Below are 18,319 nucleotides of genomic sequence, written 5' to 3'. Positions count from 1 at the left end.
CATTCAAGCTCGCGCTCCCTCCAGGGAGAGGAAAGAGAAGGTGTCTCCGTGGGTCATTTCAGGGTCAAGGCCAAGCCAGTTCCCAGATCCCGGGCCATCCAGGCGTCCTAGAGACCGGCGGCATCACCAGGGATGCTAGAGGCCGCGGCGAGGAGAGCTTCTGGGGGTAGTGGGAGGAGGGCTCTCCTGTGTCTCCTCCCCTTTTCCCACGAGGACAGAAGGGCCTCCTGAGTAGCCCAGTCCGACTGCCGCCCGCTTCTGGGCTGGTTCCGGCCCCAGGATGACCACGTCGGGCCCAGGTCGGGCTGTCCCTCATGTGTGTGGATCCGCTTGAACGCCCGCCCGTCTCCTGAGCCGCCCTCGCCCTGCAGGTGCGACAGCTCCGCATCCTGCAGCCCTACGTGCTCAACTGCTGTTACTCCCTGGACAGCGACATTGTGATGGAGACCCTCGCGCTGCTCAGGTGTCTCATGGAGCACCTCACCTGGCAGCACTCCTCCTCCTTCCTCATTCAGCTCACCTTCACGCTGGGGCCCTTCTTTGAGGAGGTGAAGCCCTCCGAGGGGTCATTCCCCTCTCCGGGCATCCACGGGAGCTGGGCGGAATTATGTCGAGAGGCCCTGGTAGCCTGAACGGGATGCCAGTCGGTAGAGGACTGTGTACGTCCTCCCGCTGACGGCTGTAAAGGGCAGGGGACGCCGCGACAGCAGACGACGGTGACAAGGCAGCAGGGGGCACCGTGGGGCAGGCGGTGTACATGGGGAGCTGGGGCCACCGCTCCTACGGGGAGGACAGAGGTAGACGTGTCCTCCCTGGGTGCGTGTCTTCTCACCAGGAGCCCGACCACCTGCGCTTGCTGGCCTTTGAGATCTACAGGGCTCTCTTGGCCAAGGTCAAGAGGACGGTGCTTGTCTTCCCCTTGAAGCACCAGGTCCTCAACCTGACAGTCCTCCTCGTGCTCCACCTGGAGGATGTGAATGCCAGCGTGGCTCAGGTGAGAGGCCCCTGGGCCTGCTCTTCTGTCTCCAGTTGTCGCGGGAGGTGAACGCAGGGCAGGTGTTAAGTACGAAGGAAGGGGCTGTGGCAAGACTGGGGGATGCAGGAGGAGTTGCTTTGTCGCTGGCCTTGGAGGGTGGCAGTGAGGAGCCAGCTGCGACCAGAGGCTCGCAGCAGGGTTTTCTGCCCCTGCTGGCTCTCTCCAGCCGGCCGCCAGCCCACGGTGCGACGCCGTGGGTGGGAAGGCTCCAAGGAGGAGGATCCTAGTGTGGGAGCAGTGCCTCTCCCTGGCCCTTGGCCCTTGGCGCCATGGCCTTCCCTTCTGCACTGAATTGAGAGCCCCCCCATGCCCCCCAGCAGCGAGGTTCCCATGAGGCAGCGTCGTGGGCAGAACAGAGCCTGGAACGGGCCCGTGTTCTGGGGGCCCGGGGGCATGAGCTGCAGCCGGGGAGCTTGTCACAGGACGGGGGTTCCCGATGAGGCTCCTCGGGTGGCAGGGCCTCTGAAGCCGCTGGCAGCCCGCGATGGCTCGGGGTGTTGCCTTTGTGGGGTGGAGCCCCTCCCCGGGAGCCCGTGAGGTATCCCTGAGAGCGCCCGCCTGGTCCAGAGGGGCCCCCTGTTGGTGTGTGGGAGGCCACGTGGCAGGTGCATGCTGCTGGGGGTGGCCGCGTTCGTGGCTCTGGCTCTCCTGGTGCCGCGGCTGCCGGGTGTCCTGACCGCTCCGGAGTGGGAACCAGGTGGCACAGCCCAGCTGCCTAGAGGCCCTGCCTGTCTTCTCAGCCCCGGGTCCCTCCGGCTCCTCCAGGCCCGGACTCCGCGCCATTTGTGTCCCCCTTGGCGCCGCTCCGAGTCTACTCCAGTCTTCCCGTGACGTCCTGCGCTGAGCCCTCGTGTCCCTCCAGGTCTGCCGGTCTGCCCTGTGCCACACGGCCGCCGTACTGCGCTGGTCAAGGCTCAGAGTGGTGTTTGCTGAGAAGGACGTGTGGACCATCCTCCGAGCGCTGGTAAGGTGGCGCGGACTCCCGGCTCCGCGGCTACGGGGGGCGGTCAGGGGGCAGCCCACGTCGTGGCCTGTGCCGTCTGGGGTCTGCGACAGCTGCAGCTCCCTGAGCACCGAGACCGCTTCCTCCTGCCCGTGGCTCCCTAAGCTGGGGCCGCCGGGCCCACGACCGGACACATTCAGAATGCGGCGGTGAGGGCTGAAGGTGTCCTTCATAGCACAAAGGGGTGCCCAGCCCAGTCTGGGAGTTGACGGAAGGCTTCCTGGAGGGGGTGTCATCTGGGAAGACGGGAAACAGAAAGCAGGCTATCACTGAGGCAAAGAGAAGGGATCAGTAGTGCGGGCCGAGGTTGAAAGGGTGGAGAACCAACTGACGGAGTCTATGGAATGGAGCGGCCTCAGTGTGGCCGGATTTTTTTACTTTGTTAAGAAAGGCAGGAAATCCTGACTTTAGGTGAAATTTACCACATTTTATCGGCAGATAATTTACGTTGTTTAAAACATCGTGTGGAGCAAATGCAAAATCTCTGCAGGCTGGTTTTGGCTTTGGAACTGGAGGTGTGCAGGCTTGGTGTGGGGGGCGGGAAGCGGGAGCTGGGGCTGCACTGTGCGCCGAGGGTTCAGGCACAATCAGCAGCAGGACTTGATGCCGTCGGCATCCGGGGCCACCGAAGTGCTCTAAGCCAGGGAGTCCCACGGTTGGATGACGGGTTCAGAGAGACCGCCTGGATGCAGCCTGGAGGAAATGTTCCCAAGGGGCAGGACTAGGGGCCGTGGCTGAGAGGGTCCAGTGAGAGGAGACGACGTCACGACGACAAAGACATGGAGGACGGGTGTGGGGGGAGGATGGTGCCTTGATTTTGTCCCTGTGGAGTTCATAGTGCTTGGGAGCCTCTCCCATCAGAAGTCGATCTCATCACCGAGCGGTGCTGGAGACACGGATTTGTGGACACTGGGCCCACGGCTGAGTGGTAGACAGGAGCTGCGAGCGGGGTCATCTAAGGGAAAGGTGCAGAGGGAGAGGGGTGTGGCTGGACATCGGATCCCAGGCCACATCGGTTCCAAGCTTCCCACGGAGGAGGCTAGGAAAGGAAACCAGGCCAAGACACGGCAACAAGAGGACAGGGGGCCGGTGGTCACTGAGGATGGAGACGTTTCAGGAGTGATACGTGGTCATTGGACAGTAGCGCGAGCCCAGGGACATAAAGACTGGATGTGCCTGTTGGGTTTGGGCTGTGGAAGCCACGTCTAGGTCAGCGGGACGGTGCCAGGAGGCCAGGGTGCAAGATTCGAGGGTTTCTCAGGGGAAGATGAGCAGTGAGTGGGGCTCCGTCCACACCCGCTTCGACCAGAGCCGTCTCACTTCTGTTGGTTCAAAATATCAGGTTTCCGGTTAGGACTTTGATTTGAAGAAAAGATTTTCTACCAGTTTGACCAGCCGTAGGACCAGCCTCTTCATTTAAGAACTCGGGCTGTAGGGGGCATCTGGGGGGCTCCGTGGTTGAGCGGCTGCCTTCAGCTCAGGGCCTGATCCCCGGGGCCCTGGGATCCCTCTCCCTCTGCCTGTGTCTCTGCCTCTATCTCTCTGTGTCTCATGAATAAATAAATAAAATCTGAGAAAAAAAAAAAAAAAGAACTCGGGCTGTAGTGCAAAGGGGGAGCAGGAGAGTCTCCGGGAAGGACATACAGGGGATGCGGTTAGGTCTTTGCAAAAGGCAGAGCGTGTCATCCCCCGAACCTTCTAGGGAGGGACCTGGATGAATGCAGAACCGGGTGCATGCCAAGGCAGGGAAAGGTGTTGGGACATTTCATGACATTTCACGACATTAATCACAAGCGGCCCTGCAGGCTCTGTTCAATAGGATGGTGTAGACACGACTGGTTCTGCTGTAGCCGAGGGCAAATGACCTCGAGATTGAAGGTTTTAAGCCAAGACATAAACAAATGGTAGTGAAACAACCGGGTTCACTCCCCTGTGGTTGGGAGTAGGAGGGAAGAGATGGGCGTGCAGAAGATTGGGGTAGATCTCTTCAAGTTTTGTGCCTCCCCGAGGGGAAGGGAGCTCCCTGTCGATCCAGGAAGGCTTCGTAGGGGAAACGAGACTTCAGGAGCTGTGGTGGGAGCAGATGGAGATGTAGAATTTTTAAAAAATTATTTTTTATTTTTTTTTAATTTTTATTTATTTATGAGAGTCAGAGAGAGAGAGAGAGAGAGAGAGAGGCAGAGACACAGGCAGAGGGAGAAGCAGGCTCCATGCACTGGGAGCCCGATGTGGGATTCGATCCCAGATCTCCAGGATCGCACCCTGGGCCAAAGGCAGGCGCCAAACCGCTGCGCCACCCAGGGATCCTAAAAATTATTTTTTAAAGGCATCTCTGTACCGATGGGTGAGGGCTCAGATTCATGACCCCAAGGTCAAAAGGTCACATGCTCCACCAATGAGCCGGCCAGGTGCCCCCAGAACGTTCGGAGGGAGGTTTGCACTGGGGAGCTGAGTCTGGGCCGAGTGGGGTGGCGGCAGGACAGCGCAGGGGGCGTCTTACCTACTCCAGCTCCTCCTCCTACAGCTGCAGCAGGAGGCAAGCAAAGCCCTTTGGTTCCTGAAGCAGTGTGTGACTCTCTTCAAGAGCCCCCAGGCCGCCATCCGCCAGACAGCAGTGCGGTTTGCAGGTACCCCCAGCCCTCCTCTGGGAGCCACCGTGTCCTTGAACCGCCCGAAGACCCAGGACGCGAGTCTCCATCGGAAGGTGGAGGGGCCCCCCGTGGAGCCCCCAGGGCGGCTCCTGCAACCGTCCACGTATTTTCCACCCTTCCCTCGGCCTCCACCTGGCCCCCGCCCCCACCCCCACCCCCACCCCGCAGAGGCTCCGGGTTGGGTAGGGTGACCCTTCCTACAGCAGAATGGGCCGGGTCCCGGCAGGCCAGGCCAGCAAAGCTCCCCAGGGGTGGGGGGTCGGGTGTGGATGCCGCAGCTCACAGGCTGGTGAGGCCTGCTTTACGTTACCCCGAGGAAGAGCGTCTTTAGAGCAGAGGGGTACGCGCCCCCTCCCCTGCCCAGTGTGCTGATGGCCGCTGGAGAAGCAGGGGAGGTAATTTCCATGTGTGGGAAAAGTCTAGACAAGGCCGGTTAGGGGGCGCGGAAGACAGGAACAAGGAGGTGTGTATTCTGGGAAGAGACGCGAGAGCAGGTGCAGCCCGCGCCCTGAGGTCCTTCGGGGGGCCCTGAGGCGCTCTGTGTGCTCCTGTAGGCCAGATCATCCAGACCCTGGACGCCGAGGAGGCCGATGACATTGAGGAAGTATGCACAGGTGAGCGGCAACCGGTCGCTGCCCCTTGCATCGTGGAAGGGTGCTGGTGCTGGCGGGGCCGCCGGGACGGCTCCCGCTACACGGCCCCGTAGTGTCCACTCGTCCCCCGGGACTCGCCGGCCGGCACCTAGCCCTTTCCTTCCCTCTGCCCCCCTCGAGCTGCGGGCCCCGGTGTGCTGACTGCCTGGCTTGGCAGGTGAGGCCTTCGCTCACAGCTCTTCTCCGAGGGCAGAGGCGGGCGGAGGGGCCCGAAAGGGTTGGTGGGCCGTGCAGGGCGGGGGCAGCTCCTGATGCCGGGTGGTGCGGCATCCCCCTGTGCCCGAGCTGTGCACCCGGCGGGAGGCTTCGGAAGCTGCCGGTCCCCAGCCTGTCCCCCTGTGCCGCCGGCTGGACGCCGTCCGTTCCTCGTCCAAGCTCCTTAGCGGTCCCCGTGTTGCAGCCCTAAAGAACATGCAGGAGGACCCTGACCCCATGGTCAGCTGCCTCGCCACTCAGACCCTCTACATCCTGGAAGCCAAGGAGAAGCTGCAGGCCAACACCTCGACCTCCTGCTTCTGTGGGCGGAGGGCTCAGAAGAGCTACTCCTGAGCCTGCGTCCCCAGGGCCTGGCCAGGCATCTGCTACCGTGACACGATGTGACAGTGGGGCCAGGCCCCCAGAAGACGACGTGTGCTCCTCACAGTCTTGTAATAAAAGGAAGAGGCACGAACTTCTGTGGAGTAGGTGCTCCCTGCCTTTGCACCGAGGTCCGTAGGGCTGAGCCATTCACCGGAGCTGCGTCCCTGCAGCAGCCACCCGGTCCCGGTGGCTCTGTCCCACATAGACAGGTGATCGGAGGCCTGAGCACCGAGGCTCTTTGAACATCAGCTCCAACTGGAGCTGGGGGGACGGGGATGCTGTACCCGCAGGGCTCCCGATGGCGAGCGCGGGTCTAAGCAGGGCGGCGACTTTAGTAAAGGGCATCGGTCAGCTCATGACGCATCCCGGGAGAGCAGAGAGCTTGGGAACCACCCTCAGGAACGGGGCGGCCCTGTAAAAACAGCAGTGTGGCTGCGCGAGGGGTGACAACACTCCGGCCTGAGTATTGGGAGCTCGGCCACCGTTTGTGCCAAGAGCCAGATGTTCGTCCTCCCATTGCAAGGGTTGAGCGGGGTGAGGACCATCTCCCGGGGCTCCTGTTGGAATGGATCCGACCCAGGGCCCTAAGCTTATCCTCAGGTCTGTGCGGGATCGTGTGCTGCTCCCCACTCCTACCCCACGCACCCTGGAGTCACCTGTCACCCCTGACCTGCCAGGCCCCAGAGCCCTGGGGGCAATGACAGTAACCCAATGTCCTAAAATGCAGACTCCCCTGAGGTCAAACCTGCTCTGAGTGGGGCAGGGGAGCTCGGGCCACAGTGGAGCAGATGCTCAGGTGTGGCCGCCTCTGTCGCCTGCATCCAAGCACCCAGGGCACGCGGGGCTCCCCCGTCGCTCGCCCTCTCCACCCCCACCTGCCTCCCTCTCCGCGGGGCCAAGCTCCTCAAGCAGCATCGCCGCCTGGTGCGGAGGGGCGTCACTAGGTCCTGCTCACAAACCAGCCTCCCAGGCAGTAAAGCCCACGCGTGTCTGCACGGCCAGGGGCTCCCCTCGCGCCTTCCCCCGGCCTGGGCTCTGGGTCCCACGCCAGCGACCGCCAGCAGCCGCTGGGGCCTCGCCGGCTCATCCTCTTACCGATGGAGGTGAATGGGGACTGGCCCAAGTCAGCGGTGCGCCAAGGTCCCTTCCCTGCTCTCGGAAGCACCATGGGGTCGAAGATGCTGGTGTAGGACGCGCTCCAGAGTTCTGGTGCCCGCCCAGATCGCTCCCCTCATGTTGGTCAAGCCCAGCTGAGAGGCACGATGGGAAGAGACCACATGTGGCAAGCAACTGAAGTCCGTCGGGCCATCTCTGGCCAGTCCTGATCCCGGGGGGGATCGTGGCCACCTGCTGGCATCTCTGGGCCTCGGTTCCTCTCCTCTGTAAACCGAGAGGGTCGGAAAAACCTGTCCCTGATGACGATGCCACCCAGGTTGACAATGAATGGCCCCCAGCGGGTTCCGAGAGGTGCCATTATACCCCAAGTACTATTTCTCTCCTTCACGCTCTTGTTTCCAAATTTCCTATAATAAGCAGATGCTATTGTTATACTTTGGAAGGAAAACCAAATCCTGCAAAAGAATGAAAGAACAATGTCCCTTAACCTGGTGTTGCTGCCTCCCTACCCCTCAGGGCTTTGGCACCCTCAAGACATAGCGTGAGCTGAGTTTGCAAAAGCCACCTTGTGTGGCAAGCCCTCTGCAAGGCATGGGGAGGGGCAGGGCCGCCGGGTGGGGCCGGTCAGTTCCAGGGCTCGGTTCCTGGCAACGTGGGCGGCTCCCGGGTCCCCACTTTCTGGTTTTACCCACACCCCCGCCCCACGCCTGCAGCTGGCCACACCCGTCACTTGGCACCGTCCACAGCGGACTCTAGGGGGGTCCGATGCAGAGGGGCCATGGGGAGCCAGGGTGGGACCAGGTGGGAGGGTGGGGCAGAGAGTGTGAGTGGGGCATGGGAAAGGCCGGTCAGCCAGCCCTAACCAGCCACCCTTAGAAGACACCCCACTTCCCAGGGCAGGGAGGCCCCAGCCCCTGCTGGAGAGCCTTGAGGGGATGACGGCAACTCCTCGAACCTGTGTCCCCCACCTGAGGCTCAGGGTCCCTGTGCACTTGCCAAGACCAGCAGCCTCTTGGGTAGAAGCTCCCTGGGGGGGGCCTCCCACCTCCCACCCACGAGGACTCCTGCTCCAACAGACCCATAGTCATTAAAAATGTTTTCTTGGGCAGCACGGGTGGCTTGCTTTAGCACCGCCTTCGGCCCAGGGTGTGACCCCGGGGTCCTGGGATCGAGTCTCACGTCGGGCTCCCTGCATGGAACCTGCTTCTCCCTCTGCCTGGGTCTCTGCCTTTCTCTGGGTCTCTCATGAATAAATGAATAAAATCTTTAAAAAAAAATGTTTTCTTGAGAGAGGCGCCTGCCAAACTGGATACTTGCATGCAGCTAACAGCCACGGGCCGCACGGGGGCCTCGGGGACGCACTGGATTCTGAATGAAGCAAAATCTAAAATTATGTGGGAGACCTGGATTCCTGAAAAGCAGGGCTAAGAAGCCAAGTATGTTCCATACTTGGAACAGGCCCACGTGTTCCAGGGCCACGAGCACATGGTAGGTTTGCTTGCATCCTCCTAGACCTATTTTTTTTTATTTAAATTCAATTTGCCAACATACAGTGCAAGACCCAGTGCTCACCCCGTCCCGTGCCCTCTTTGCGCCCGTCACCCAGTCACCCCCCCCCACCGCCCACCTTGTGCAGCCCTTTGAGTGTTTTCTGGAGCTCTTACACTTACTTATGTTGAAAATAATGGGATGCATAGGCGGAGACAGAGCATTTTTAGGGCCTTAGGGGAAGAAAAGGAATATGAGGTTTTTAAAGACTGAAAAGCACTGATCTAGAAACAAAACTCCAGACGGCCGTGGAGCTCTTTTCCCACCCGAGCTTCCCATGTTTCTGTCTTCTCCTCACAAGTGGCAAGGGAATGGAATGGGTCTGGTGTGCAGCACGGTGTCCTCCAGGCTCTAGAAGAGGCACCTGCTATGTCCGTGAAAGGAAGCGGGTGCCGTGCTTGGGCGGGCTCAAGGTCCAGCCCCGGCTCCGTCCCTACTAGCGCTGCCACTGGACACGGCACGTCCTCGCCGAGACGTCCCCCATTTCAGAAATGAGACTACGACCTATTACATGGGGTGTGGGGAGTGAAGACCGTTCCCCAAAATGCCTGAAATAGTGCCCGGAATACAGTGGGTGCTCATTAAGTGCTGGTGCCCTCCCCAGCTAACGTACCCGTCCCGGGAGACAACACATAGGGTCAGCGGGGAACGCAGCGCTCTCAACTCTGCTCTGTAACTGAGCAAGCCCCAGACTCGGAGCCCGGGAAACTCTCACCAGGCCGGCCCCCCGCCCCAGAGCCCTGCCCCCCACCCACCCACCCCAGAGCCCTGCCCCACCCCCCCTCCACCCCCCACCCTGCCTCAGAGCCCTGCCAACCCCCCCCCCCCCCCCCCCCCCGCCGCCCAGAGGAGGGCCACCAGCCCGAGGCCGGCAGCTCTCAGGGTTGCACCACGACCCACGGTGGTCATTCGGGTTTTATTTAGGACAACTTAGAACACACACACATCCGGTCTAGGAACAGAAATGTACAGCATGAGGCTTAAATAACTTTCGTACACTATGTACAGTCATCAGCAGAGGTACAAAACATATATACAACTTGTGCTAGCCGCGTAGCGAGGAGGGCGTCAGCCGGGTGAGACCCTGCAGCCTGGGCAGGGGGTGACCCCTAGAAAAGAGCTGGTGGCAGGGCAGGGCCCTGATTCACTTCGGGGGTCTTCTCTGACTGTCGGCTCCTCTTGGAGTTGTTCCTACTTCCCTGCAAAGCCCTCGGGATGAGGCCTGGGTGCCCACCGGGGCGCTGGGCTGGGCGAGGGAGGGGGACGAGGACGCCCCGGGAAACAGAGCTGTCCTCGTAGGTTCTGTCCTGGGCGTAGGAGGGCTGGGGGCTCAGGAGCCCGAGGGCAAGGCCAGGCCCGGGAGGCCTGTGGGGCCACAGCCTGGGCCGGGCCGCCGGGCGGCTTCCTGTCTGGGTCGGCAAACGGGCCGCGGCGGGGCCACTCGGGGGAGGCGACTCGCTGCTCTCGCGGGGCAGGCCCTGCCCGCAGCAGCACCCCGGGCGCAGGCTGGGGCCCGCAGCCGGGGGGGGGGGTGCCCCAATGGGCGGGAAGAGAGCGGGGCCTCCCTGAATCCCAGCGGCGGCTGCCTACGTGGCCACCACCCTGGGGGGGGGGCGTGAGAGTCGCAGCGACAGTCTGCCCTCTGCGGTGGTTTTGTGCTTCAACGGCCCTCCGCCCGGCGACACCGCCCCGGGGAGGCAGCAGGGCCACCCAACCGGGGCCACCCCGCCACCCCAGGCTGAAGCCACCGTCCAGATGGCTCCCGGAGCCACGGGGTCCCTCCCGAGGGCCTGGACGGGGCACACGGGCCACCTCAAGGCCTGGGCATGCCTCTCCTTGGCGATGCCCAGGCTGCGGCAGGTGCCACCTCGGGGACGCGATCACAGCCCAGGGCCCGGCCGAGGCACCTGCCGGCTGGGGTGTGCCGACGGCGCGGGCCACACGCAAGTCGCCGATGGGCAAAAAGCCAAAGACGACGAGCCGCGGGCGCAGGACAGGCCATGCTGGGCCGGGTCCGTGTGAGGAGCCGCCTCCCCAGAGCGGGGGTGCCCGGTGGGACCAGCCCGGCCCCGCCACCCGCCACCACCACCGCCGCGGCCTTGCCGTCTGTGCTCGAATCACAACCGTTTTGTGCTTCCGACCTTGAGGATGCCGGGGGCCCGCCCCCTCACCGTGTCCCTGGGCGTCCCTGTCCCGTCCCCGGCGCAGGACGCAGGGGCGCCGGGCTCCTGGAGCGCAGCTTCCGGAAGAGCTCGGGGCTCCCGAGGGACTTCAAGTTCAGAGTCCAAGGTAGTGGCCCGGACAGCGGAGCCGGCCCGCCGTGAGGTAGCTGCCCCGTCGGACCTCCCGCAGGCCGGGCACCTCTCGCTGGCATCGCTGTGCGACCCCCGGGGGCCCGGCCGCCGCGTCCTGGGTCTTGCAGTCTGTGAACAGTCACGCACACGGCGTCTGTCTTACGGGGGGGGGGGCGGGGGCGAGGCGGCTGCTCCCTCGGGGGCCGAGGAGTGGCGAGCACCCCGCGGGGCTGGGAGGTGGACTGGCCGGCGCAGGCGACTGTCCCCGGGTGCAGGAGGCCAGGCCTCCAGGCTGGTCCGACTCCACCGCCGGGTGCCAGGGGCCACAGCACAGCGTTCTCAGCCTCGGGGGCAGCTCCGAGCCGGGGGTGGGGTGGGGGCTCCCTGCCGGGCCCAGCAGGGACAGGCACGGAGGACACACAGAGCTACCTCCCGAAGGCCCCCAAGTCACTGCACGTCTCAGAACAGAGGTGGGCTCCTGGCCCGCCGGACGGGGACGGGACGGGGACGGGACGGGGACAGGAAGCACAAGGGTGGGCAAGGGCTGGGAGAACACTGGGTGGGGCGGGGCGGGGGGCCCCGAGACTCCTCCCGAGGCCTGGCCTGTGAATGCAGAATTGCCCCAACAGGGGGCACGGGCAGGCGGCTCTCCCCGCACCCCGGGCCGAGGCCTGCGCCCCAAGCGAAAGGAAACTCCAGGGACTCCTTCGTCACCGCCATCCGGCGGGGAGGGCCTGCGGCCCCGTGCCAGCTTTAAGGCTTGAAAATGTGTCTCCTGAATAACCAGAGAGAAAGTGGCCGGAAGGACCCCTGCTCTGTCGGGGCTGATCATCCAGGGGAGCCGGGGGGAGGCTGGGCCGTCCGCACCGTCCCAGCCACCTCCCGGTAGACTCGATCCTCTGAGCTGCTTCCTACGTGGCCCCAACAGGACTCGGGAGGGGGTTCGCCCCGGGCCCCAGGGTGCAGCTCTCCCGCCTCCAAGGGTCAGCGGGCACATGTGGTGCCGCGGGCACGGCTGCTGTAAGGCTGCCCGGCCCGGGGTGGACGAAGGCACTGAAGCGTCAGGCGGCCGAGAGGTCGGGGGGCAGTGGGACAGTCCCTGGGGGCAGGGCTGGGGAGGCCCGAGCTGCGAAGCCAACAGAGGAGGGGGCCCCGGAGGGCTGGCAGGGCGGTTCCCTTTGGGACTCCCGGCCCCCCCAGCCCCCCGCGAGTGCTGAGGGAAAGAACATCCGGGGAGAAACTTCAAGTCAGTTTCCAGGAGGCAACAGCAAAAACCAAAAATTAAAAAAATAATAATAATAAATTAAATAGCTGAAGTGTTTCTGACCATCTCCCCAAAGGAATTTTTTTTAGCAGCTCAACCTTGGCCCCATCAGAAAGGGACCCCAAGGAGTTGCCGGGGTCAACTGGGGGTGGCTGTTGGTGGCCAAGGGGCTAAGGGTCAGCTGCAGGGCCCAGCTGCCTACACCTGGTTTCCGTGGTTACCTGAGGACTATCGTTTTGGGCTCAGAGGCAGGTGCAGTGGCTCCAGAGGCTGGACGAGGGGATGTAGGGGGAGACCTGTTCCTGTCGGGAGGGGCATAGCAGGTGCTGGGCTGCCTCCCCTCCCTCCCCTATGGGTCCCCAGCCCTGGGCCAGAGGCTTAAGGACGCAGGAGAAAATGTGGCCAGAGGGACGGTGAGGGGAGCCCCGGGGGGCTGCGGGGAGAGAAATGAGAGGGGGAATGAATGCCCTTTGGCTTCACAGCTTAAATTCCTCCCCAACCTCCTTCTCTCCCCAAGAGGCAGGGGAGGGCCCAGGGGAAGAGCATCCCGTAGGAAGGTCAGGGGAGAGGCCGGAGCAGGAGAGCGGCCTCGCCGATGCCCACACCCTGTGTCCCCAGGGCTGGGGGCCCTGTCAGACCACAGCTCCCCTTCTGTGCTGTCCAGGCTCCGGGGGGGCCGAGGGTCTGGGGGCCATCCTCGAAAGACAGCCAGGGTGAGGACTGCTGTGTGCTCCTAGGGTGGGCCACCGGGCAACCGCCGTACGCTCCAGAACTTCACCGTCAGGTCACTGGGGTGGAGGACAAGGGGGACCGGTCAGCTCTTGCAGGGGGCCTGGCTGGCTACCCCTAAAAGTCAAGGATGGGCCAGAGCCTCCAAACTCCCCAAGTGCGGCTGGGCCAAGGGGCAAGCATCGCTGGGGATGACGGGCAGACCGCAGGGGTGCAGGGCTGGCTGCTGGGCAGAGGGAGAGGGCCTGCGGTCTCTAAGCCGCCAACGCAATTCTCGTCGTGGGTTTTCGTTGGTGGGGTTTTGTTTTGTCCAGGCCTGGACGCTCCCCCTCTGCCTTCGGCCACCTGGCACCCCTCTCCTGGGGAAGAGGGTAGGTCCATCCCCCTCATCATGCTCGGAAGAGGGTGGGAGGAAGAGGGGCAGGCGGGCATTCACTCCGGGCCAGGCAGGGCATGGAGGGAGCGTAGGGAGGAGGAGCAAAATAATCTCATACCGTTGAGAAGCAGCTCAGACCGAGGCGGAGAAAGAGAGGGAAGAGGAAAGAGGGGAGGATGACAGAGGAGACGGGAGGGGGGTCAGGGCAGGGTGGTGGCTCGGCCCTTTATGGCCAGGACTCGGCGAGGAAGGCAGGGGGTGAGTCCGGGGACGTAATTCCACACCTTTACCCGGCAGTCACTGTTGGGGGAGAGAGGCAGACAGGCAGAGAGAGAGGAGAGGCAGGAGGAGACGGGGAGGCGGCGCGGAAAAGGAAGAGACCCCTCTGAGGGGCTCCCCTGTGGGATGGGGGCCTGGGCGTCCCCTGGGTGGGGACGAGGGCTGGGGCGGGGCAGGGGCGGGTCCAGGGGCGGCAGGGCCGTCTGTGGCGGACGGAGGGACGGACAGGGGGCAGGACGCCAGGCCGGGGGCTGCGGTGTGAGCAGCAGGAAGGGCCTGCAGACAAGGGGGTGAGACCTGGCCCGGGCCCAGCACCCTGCGGCTCCCCCGCCCCTCGTGGGCGCTCCTGGAAGGGTGGGCGCCGGGGCCTCTGCTCCGCCAGCCAAGTCTGCAGGGACACCTGCAGGGCCCCGAGGCGCCCCAGGGAGAGGGCCGGGGAGCCCGCGCCGACCCCCCTCCCGGCACCCACCTGGAGGCGGTGAAGATGTGCTTGGTGTTGGTGCAGATGGCGTTGATGGGGCTGTCGTGGCCCCTGATCTCGCCGATGGGCGTGAAGTTATCCACGTTCCAGACCTTGATGACGCCCGCGCGGCAGGCGCTCAGCAGCATGGGGCGGCCGGGGACAAAGGCCAGGGCGCACACCCAGTCCTTGTGCGCATTGGGGATTTGCTGTGGGAGGGGCGGCATGTGTGAGGCCTGGGGGCTGCTGGGGGGAAGCCGGCGGGGGACGCCGCGCGGGGACAGCTGCCGGGCTTCCCTCCCGGAGGCGGGCCGGACAGGCCCACAGACGGCCCACCCCGGCCCCACGCAAACTGAGATCCTGCACTGGCAGAGAAGCCTCCCGCCCTCCCAGGCGGATGCTCCAGGAAAGGGGACATGGGGACGGAGCCTTCGAGTCAAACCCCGTGGCTAAGAGCAGCCCCCTCCCTGAGAGCAGCTGCAGGAGGTGCGGGGGAGGCTGCGGGGGAGCAGGGCACTGGACACACAGGCAAGACGGTGGGGAACAGGCCGGCGGGGGGAGCTCTGGGCCCAGGACCCTGGGTCCCCAAGGCCCTGCCTGGACTGAGGCCTGGCCTCACCCCCGCCCACCCCTCCCCTTCCGCCCACCGCACCTGGATGAGCTCCTGCTGCTCCAGGTCCCACTTCTTGATGCCATTGTCCCGGGAGCCACTGAACAGGATGTCTCCCTGGATAGCCAGACACTCGATGCCATCGTAGTGCGGGGGCTCGAAGTTGTGGGTGGGCCCTATGGTGCCCGTCACACACTCCCCCAACTCGAACATCTGCGGGAGGAAAGGCCGGTAGGGAGGGCCCAAGGGAGGCAGAGGGGAGCCGGGCCGCCCGCCCACTCCACGCAGCAGCCCCGTGGGCCCCGGCGCCTGGCCCAGGAGGGGCTCCTGGAGGGGCCACCGCTTCTTCCAGGACAGCGGAGTCCGAAGCCTGGGTCCTGACCTCCCAAAGGGGCCGGGGGCAGACTGGTCTGTTAACAGCTCAACGTGCAGCTCATATGGAGAAACGTGGGTCTGGGCTGGGAACCTCCTTTTAAGTTTCTTTTTAATAAATAAAGCATTACTTGTATTTGGAATATGGACATTATAATGCCCACCACCCGGTTTCTCGGCTTTCCGGTTTCTGACTTGTGGACATAGGGTCTTCAGTGACACAATCGGGGAGCAAACAAAATTCGTGTTGTCTGGTATCCTTTGTGTTTTGCTTGCATTCCATCAGTTGTAGTAGGTACAGGGCAACCTGTTCAGTGGGTTTTCCCTCATTTCTGTGGCTGCTACTCCGCCCTTCGACGCTGAGGTCACTAAGTTCTTCACCATTTACCAAAATACGGCTGCAGTGTCCTTTCTGCACGCACTCCTCCCTCTTTGGGGTGCCTTCCTCAGCGTGAATCTCCCCAAGGCTCCCGAGGCCCGGGGGTGGGTGGGGGGAGGGCAGGAGACACGCAGAGAACACTCCCCGCCCCGAGGGAGGTACCTTGACGTAGTGGTCCTTGGAGCCGGTCACCACCAGGTCGTGCTGGCTGGCGGTTTGGGTGACCGTCAGGCACATCACAGGGCCGATGTGGCCAGTCAGCTTGCCCACCGGCTGGAACCTGCGTGGGGAGAGGCTGGGCCGTGGGGGGACGCCGATCGGAGGGAGCCCGGGGTGGGCGCGTTGCTGGGGGTCGTGTGCCCCGGATGAGCTGGCCCGGCCAGGGCACTGTCCCTCCCCGCAGAAGGACGATCAAGGGCCTGGACGGGAGCGGCCTGCTGCCCCGGGGGCCTCCAGGTCAAGGGGCCCCGAGCGGCGAGCCCCGGCACCCCCTGCCACGCCCTCCCGCGTCCCCCGCACCTGCTGAGCTCCCAGATGCGGACGGCGTTGCCCGAGGCGGCGTACAGCATGGTGCCCGAAGGGCTCAGGGCGATCTGGTTGATCTGGTGCTCGCCCTGGGCGCTGGTGATGGCGCGTGTGGACGTGGCCGCACAGGCGTCCCCGGAGCTCACCTGGCCCGACGACCTGCGCAAGCCAGGAAGGCAAGGTCAGAGAGCGACGCGTCCGTCCGCGCGGCCAGGGGACCGACCAGGCCTTGCTCAGGCCGGCCCTGGTAGCCCCGTTCTTCCAGGAAGCCTTCCCTGACTTCCGAGAGGCCCAAAGCCCCTCCTGCAAGTGTGGGCTCGGACGGGGGACAGAGGAAGGCAGGAGCGCCACTCCTTGGCCAGCGCTGGCGTCCCTGATCCTGGCCTGGGCGTGCGACTTCCCGCCCCGTTTCCACCTCTGCGAAAAGAGGTGGTCATTTCCCTTCTGTTTGCTCTGCTTCTTTGGTTTTCTTTCGCTTTTTATTTATTTATTTATTTGCTTTTTAAAATAAAAAAAAAAAACTACTCTTCTAGAGCAGTTGTAGCATCACAGCAGAATCGAGGGGACGGTTTCCCACATCGCCCTGTCTCCCGCCTGGACAAACGGCTGGTGACACACGGTCATTACGCTCTCAGGGGAGCTTCACTGCCCTGAAAATCCCCCGTGTTTACTCCTTTTAAAGGAGCAAGTTAACAGATGACAGCTCATGATGGAAACATCAGGATGAAGCACAGCTTCGGCTGGGAAACCGTTTCATTTTGCGGGGCCCTTGCCTCACTGTTGTCTGTCTGCCTCACACGGTCAGGATGAGGGATGAGGACCAGCTCGGGGGCTCATCTAGGCAGACGGGGGGCCAGCGAGGCCTGGGAGTGGGCGGCCGCACACCGGCCCCACGCTGGCTCCCCTTTGGGACTCACGGGCGGACACCCAGCACGCGCCAGGGCCAGGGCCTGGGAGCTGAGATGAAGCAGGGGGCCAAGCAGGCCACAGGCTGACCCAGGCTGCTGCCCTGGATGCCGCCCCCCAGCTCCGGGATCCCACCTTGTCCCTGAGAGTCAGGTCGGATCCCATAAGGGCCTCTGTGCCCACGTGGCCCGCCTGGGGGATAATCCTGAGTAGGTCACCTGGGCTGGGCCTTGGTGCCCAGCCCACCCCTGCGAGCCAGCTCGGCGAGCACCTACGTGAGGGTCCGAATGCACTTGGCCGAGTCCCGGATGTCCCACACCTTGATGTAGGAGGTCGACACAGAGAACACAAGCCCCGAGTGGCTGCAGTACTTGATGGACACCACGTTGTTGGGGTGGCCCTTGAGGGCCGCGATCTCCTGGCCCGTGACCAAGTTCCACATCTTACAGCTGCGGTCTGTGGGGGACAGGGAGGGAACCACGGGAGGCCAGATGCCGGTTAGTGGGGGCTGCGGGGGTCGGGAGAGAAGGTCCGGGGGCATCTAGAGGGAGCAGCCCTAGGTCCGAGGGAGGGAAAGACGCGCTCGGGGGTCCTCAGGCGGTGCGTGCAGAGAAACCCAGGAGAGGAGTCGGTTAGAACTCCAGAGCCGGGGCTTCTCAGGCAAACTGGGTACAGACACAGAGGCGCCCGGGCTACCACGGAAACTTCAGCCTTTGCTGTCTGTCCCCACAACTGCTAATCACTGGCAAAGTCACACGCACGGCCAGCACATCCTACGGGGAAGACTTGGAATCATAGATCCGCCCAGATGCACAACTCGGCCCTCTCGCCAGGCTAGTACAGCTAGAACGGTCTCTGTCAGCACGTCTACGGGAGAGCTGTTCTTCCTGCAGGTAGAGCATTTCTGATTTTGTTGCTGAGATTAAGTCATCATGACTTTGTGGAGTCCTGCTCCAGATCACAGGGGTTTCTCGGCTACAGGGGCTGGAGTGGATGGCGGTGGGCAGTGGGCAGTGGGTGGGAGGGTAGGAGCGCTGGGGGGGCTATGAGTGTTGGGGGGGTAGGAGCGTTGAGGGGGTTAGGAGAGCTGTGGGGATTGGAGCGTTGGGGGACTAGGAGCGTTGAGGGGGTAGGAGCACTGGGGGTAGGAGTGTTGGGGGGTAGGAGTGTTGAGGGGGTAGGAGCACTGGGGGGTTGGAGCGTTGGGGTCACAGGAGCATTGAGGGGGTAGGAACGTTGGGGGGTTGGAGCGTTGGGGGCACAGGAGCATTGAGGGGGTAGGAGCGTTGGGGGGTTGGAGCTTTGGGGGGTAGAAGCATTGCGAGGCAGGAGCGTTGGGGGGTTGGAATATTGGGGGTGCAGGAGCGTTAAGGGGGTAGGACCGTTGGGGGGGTAGGAGCATTGGGGGTTAGGAGTGTTGGAGGCCTAGGAGCATTGGGGTAGGAGTGTAGGGGGGCAGGGGCATCGGGGGTAGGAGTGTCAGGGGCAGGGTGGGGCGTTGGGGGGGCAGGGGCGTCAGGGGCAAGGGAGTGGGGGGGC

At 63.6% G+C, this 18,319-nt stretch overlaps 2 protein-coding genes across 2 annotated transcripts in view; one reads left to right on the top strand and one right to left on the bottom strand.

The window, feature by feature from the left end:
* The window catches only part of LOC112667093 (maestro heat-like repeat-containing protein family member 7), a 28,160-nt gene extending 22,143 nt beyond the window's left edge, over window positions 1–6,017 (top strand). Inside the window, exons 17-22 of the mRNA XM_025458602.3 lie at window positions 372–548; window positions 836–994; window positions 1,899–2,000; window positions 4,564–4,666; window positions 5,245–5,304; window positions 5,744–6,017. Coding sequence (XP_025314387.1) covers window positions 372–548; window positions 836–994; window positions 1,899–2,000; window positions 4,564–4,666; window positions 5,245–5,304; window positions 5,744–5,892 — 750 coding nt within the window. The 3' untranslated portion in view covers window positions 5,893–6,017. The remainder of the gene's footprint in view (window positions 1–371; window positions 549–835; window positions 995–1,898; window positions 2,001–4,563; window positions 4,667–5,244; window positions 5,305–5,743) is intronic.
* A 3,466-nt stretch (window positions 6,018–9,483) lies between these two features.
* KIF21B (kinesin family member 21B) overlaps window positions 9,484–18,319 on the bottom strand; it is a 34,119-nt gene continuing 25,283 nt past the window's right edge. The window contains 6 exon segments of the mRNA XM_049111955.1: window positions 9,484–12,932; window positions 13,998–14,197; window positions 14,641–14,811; window positions 15,512–15,629; window positions 15,869–16,033; window positions 17,056–17,236. Of these exon segments, the coding sequence (XP_048967912.1) occupies window positions 12,878–12,932; window positions 13,998–14,197; window positions 14,641–14,811; window positions 15,512–15,629; window positions 15,869–16,033; window positions 17,056–17,236 (890 nt within the window). The 3' untranslated portion in view covers window positions 9,484–12,877.

The sequence above is a fragment of the Canis lupus genome, chromosome 7, assembly GCF_003254725.2.
Source record: "Canis lupus dingo isolate Sandy chromosome 7, ASM325472v2, whole genome shotgun sequence".
In the NCBI taxonomy this organism is placed as follows: domain Eukaryota; kingdom Metazoa; phylum Chordata; class Mammalia; order Carnivora; family Canidae; genus Canis; species Canis lupus.
Note: the sequence above shows the minus strand (reverse complement) of the source record. Positions and strands in the feature narration are given on the sequence as shown.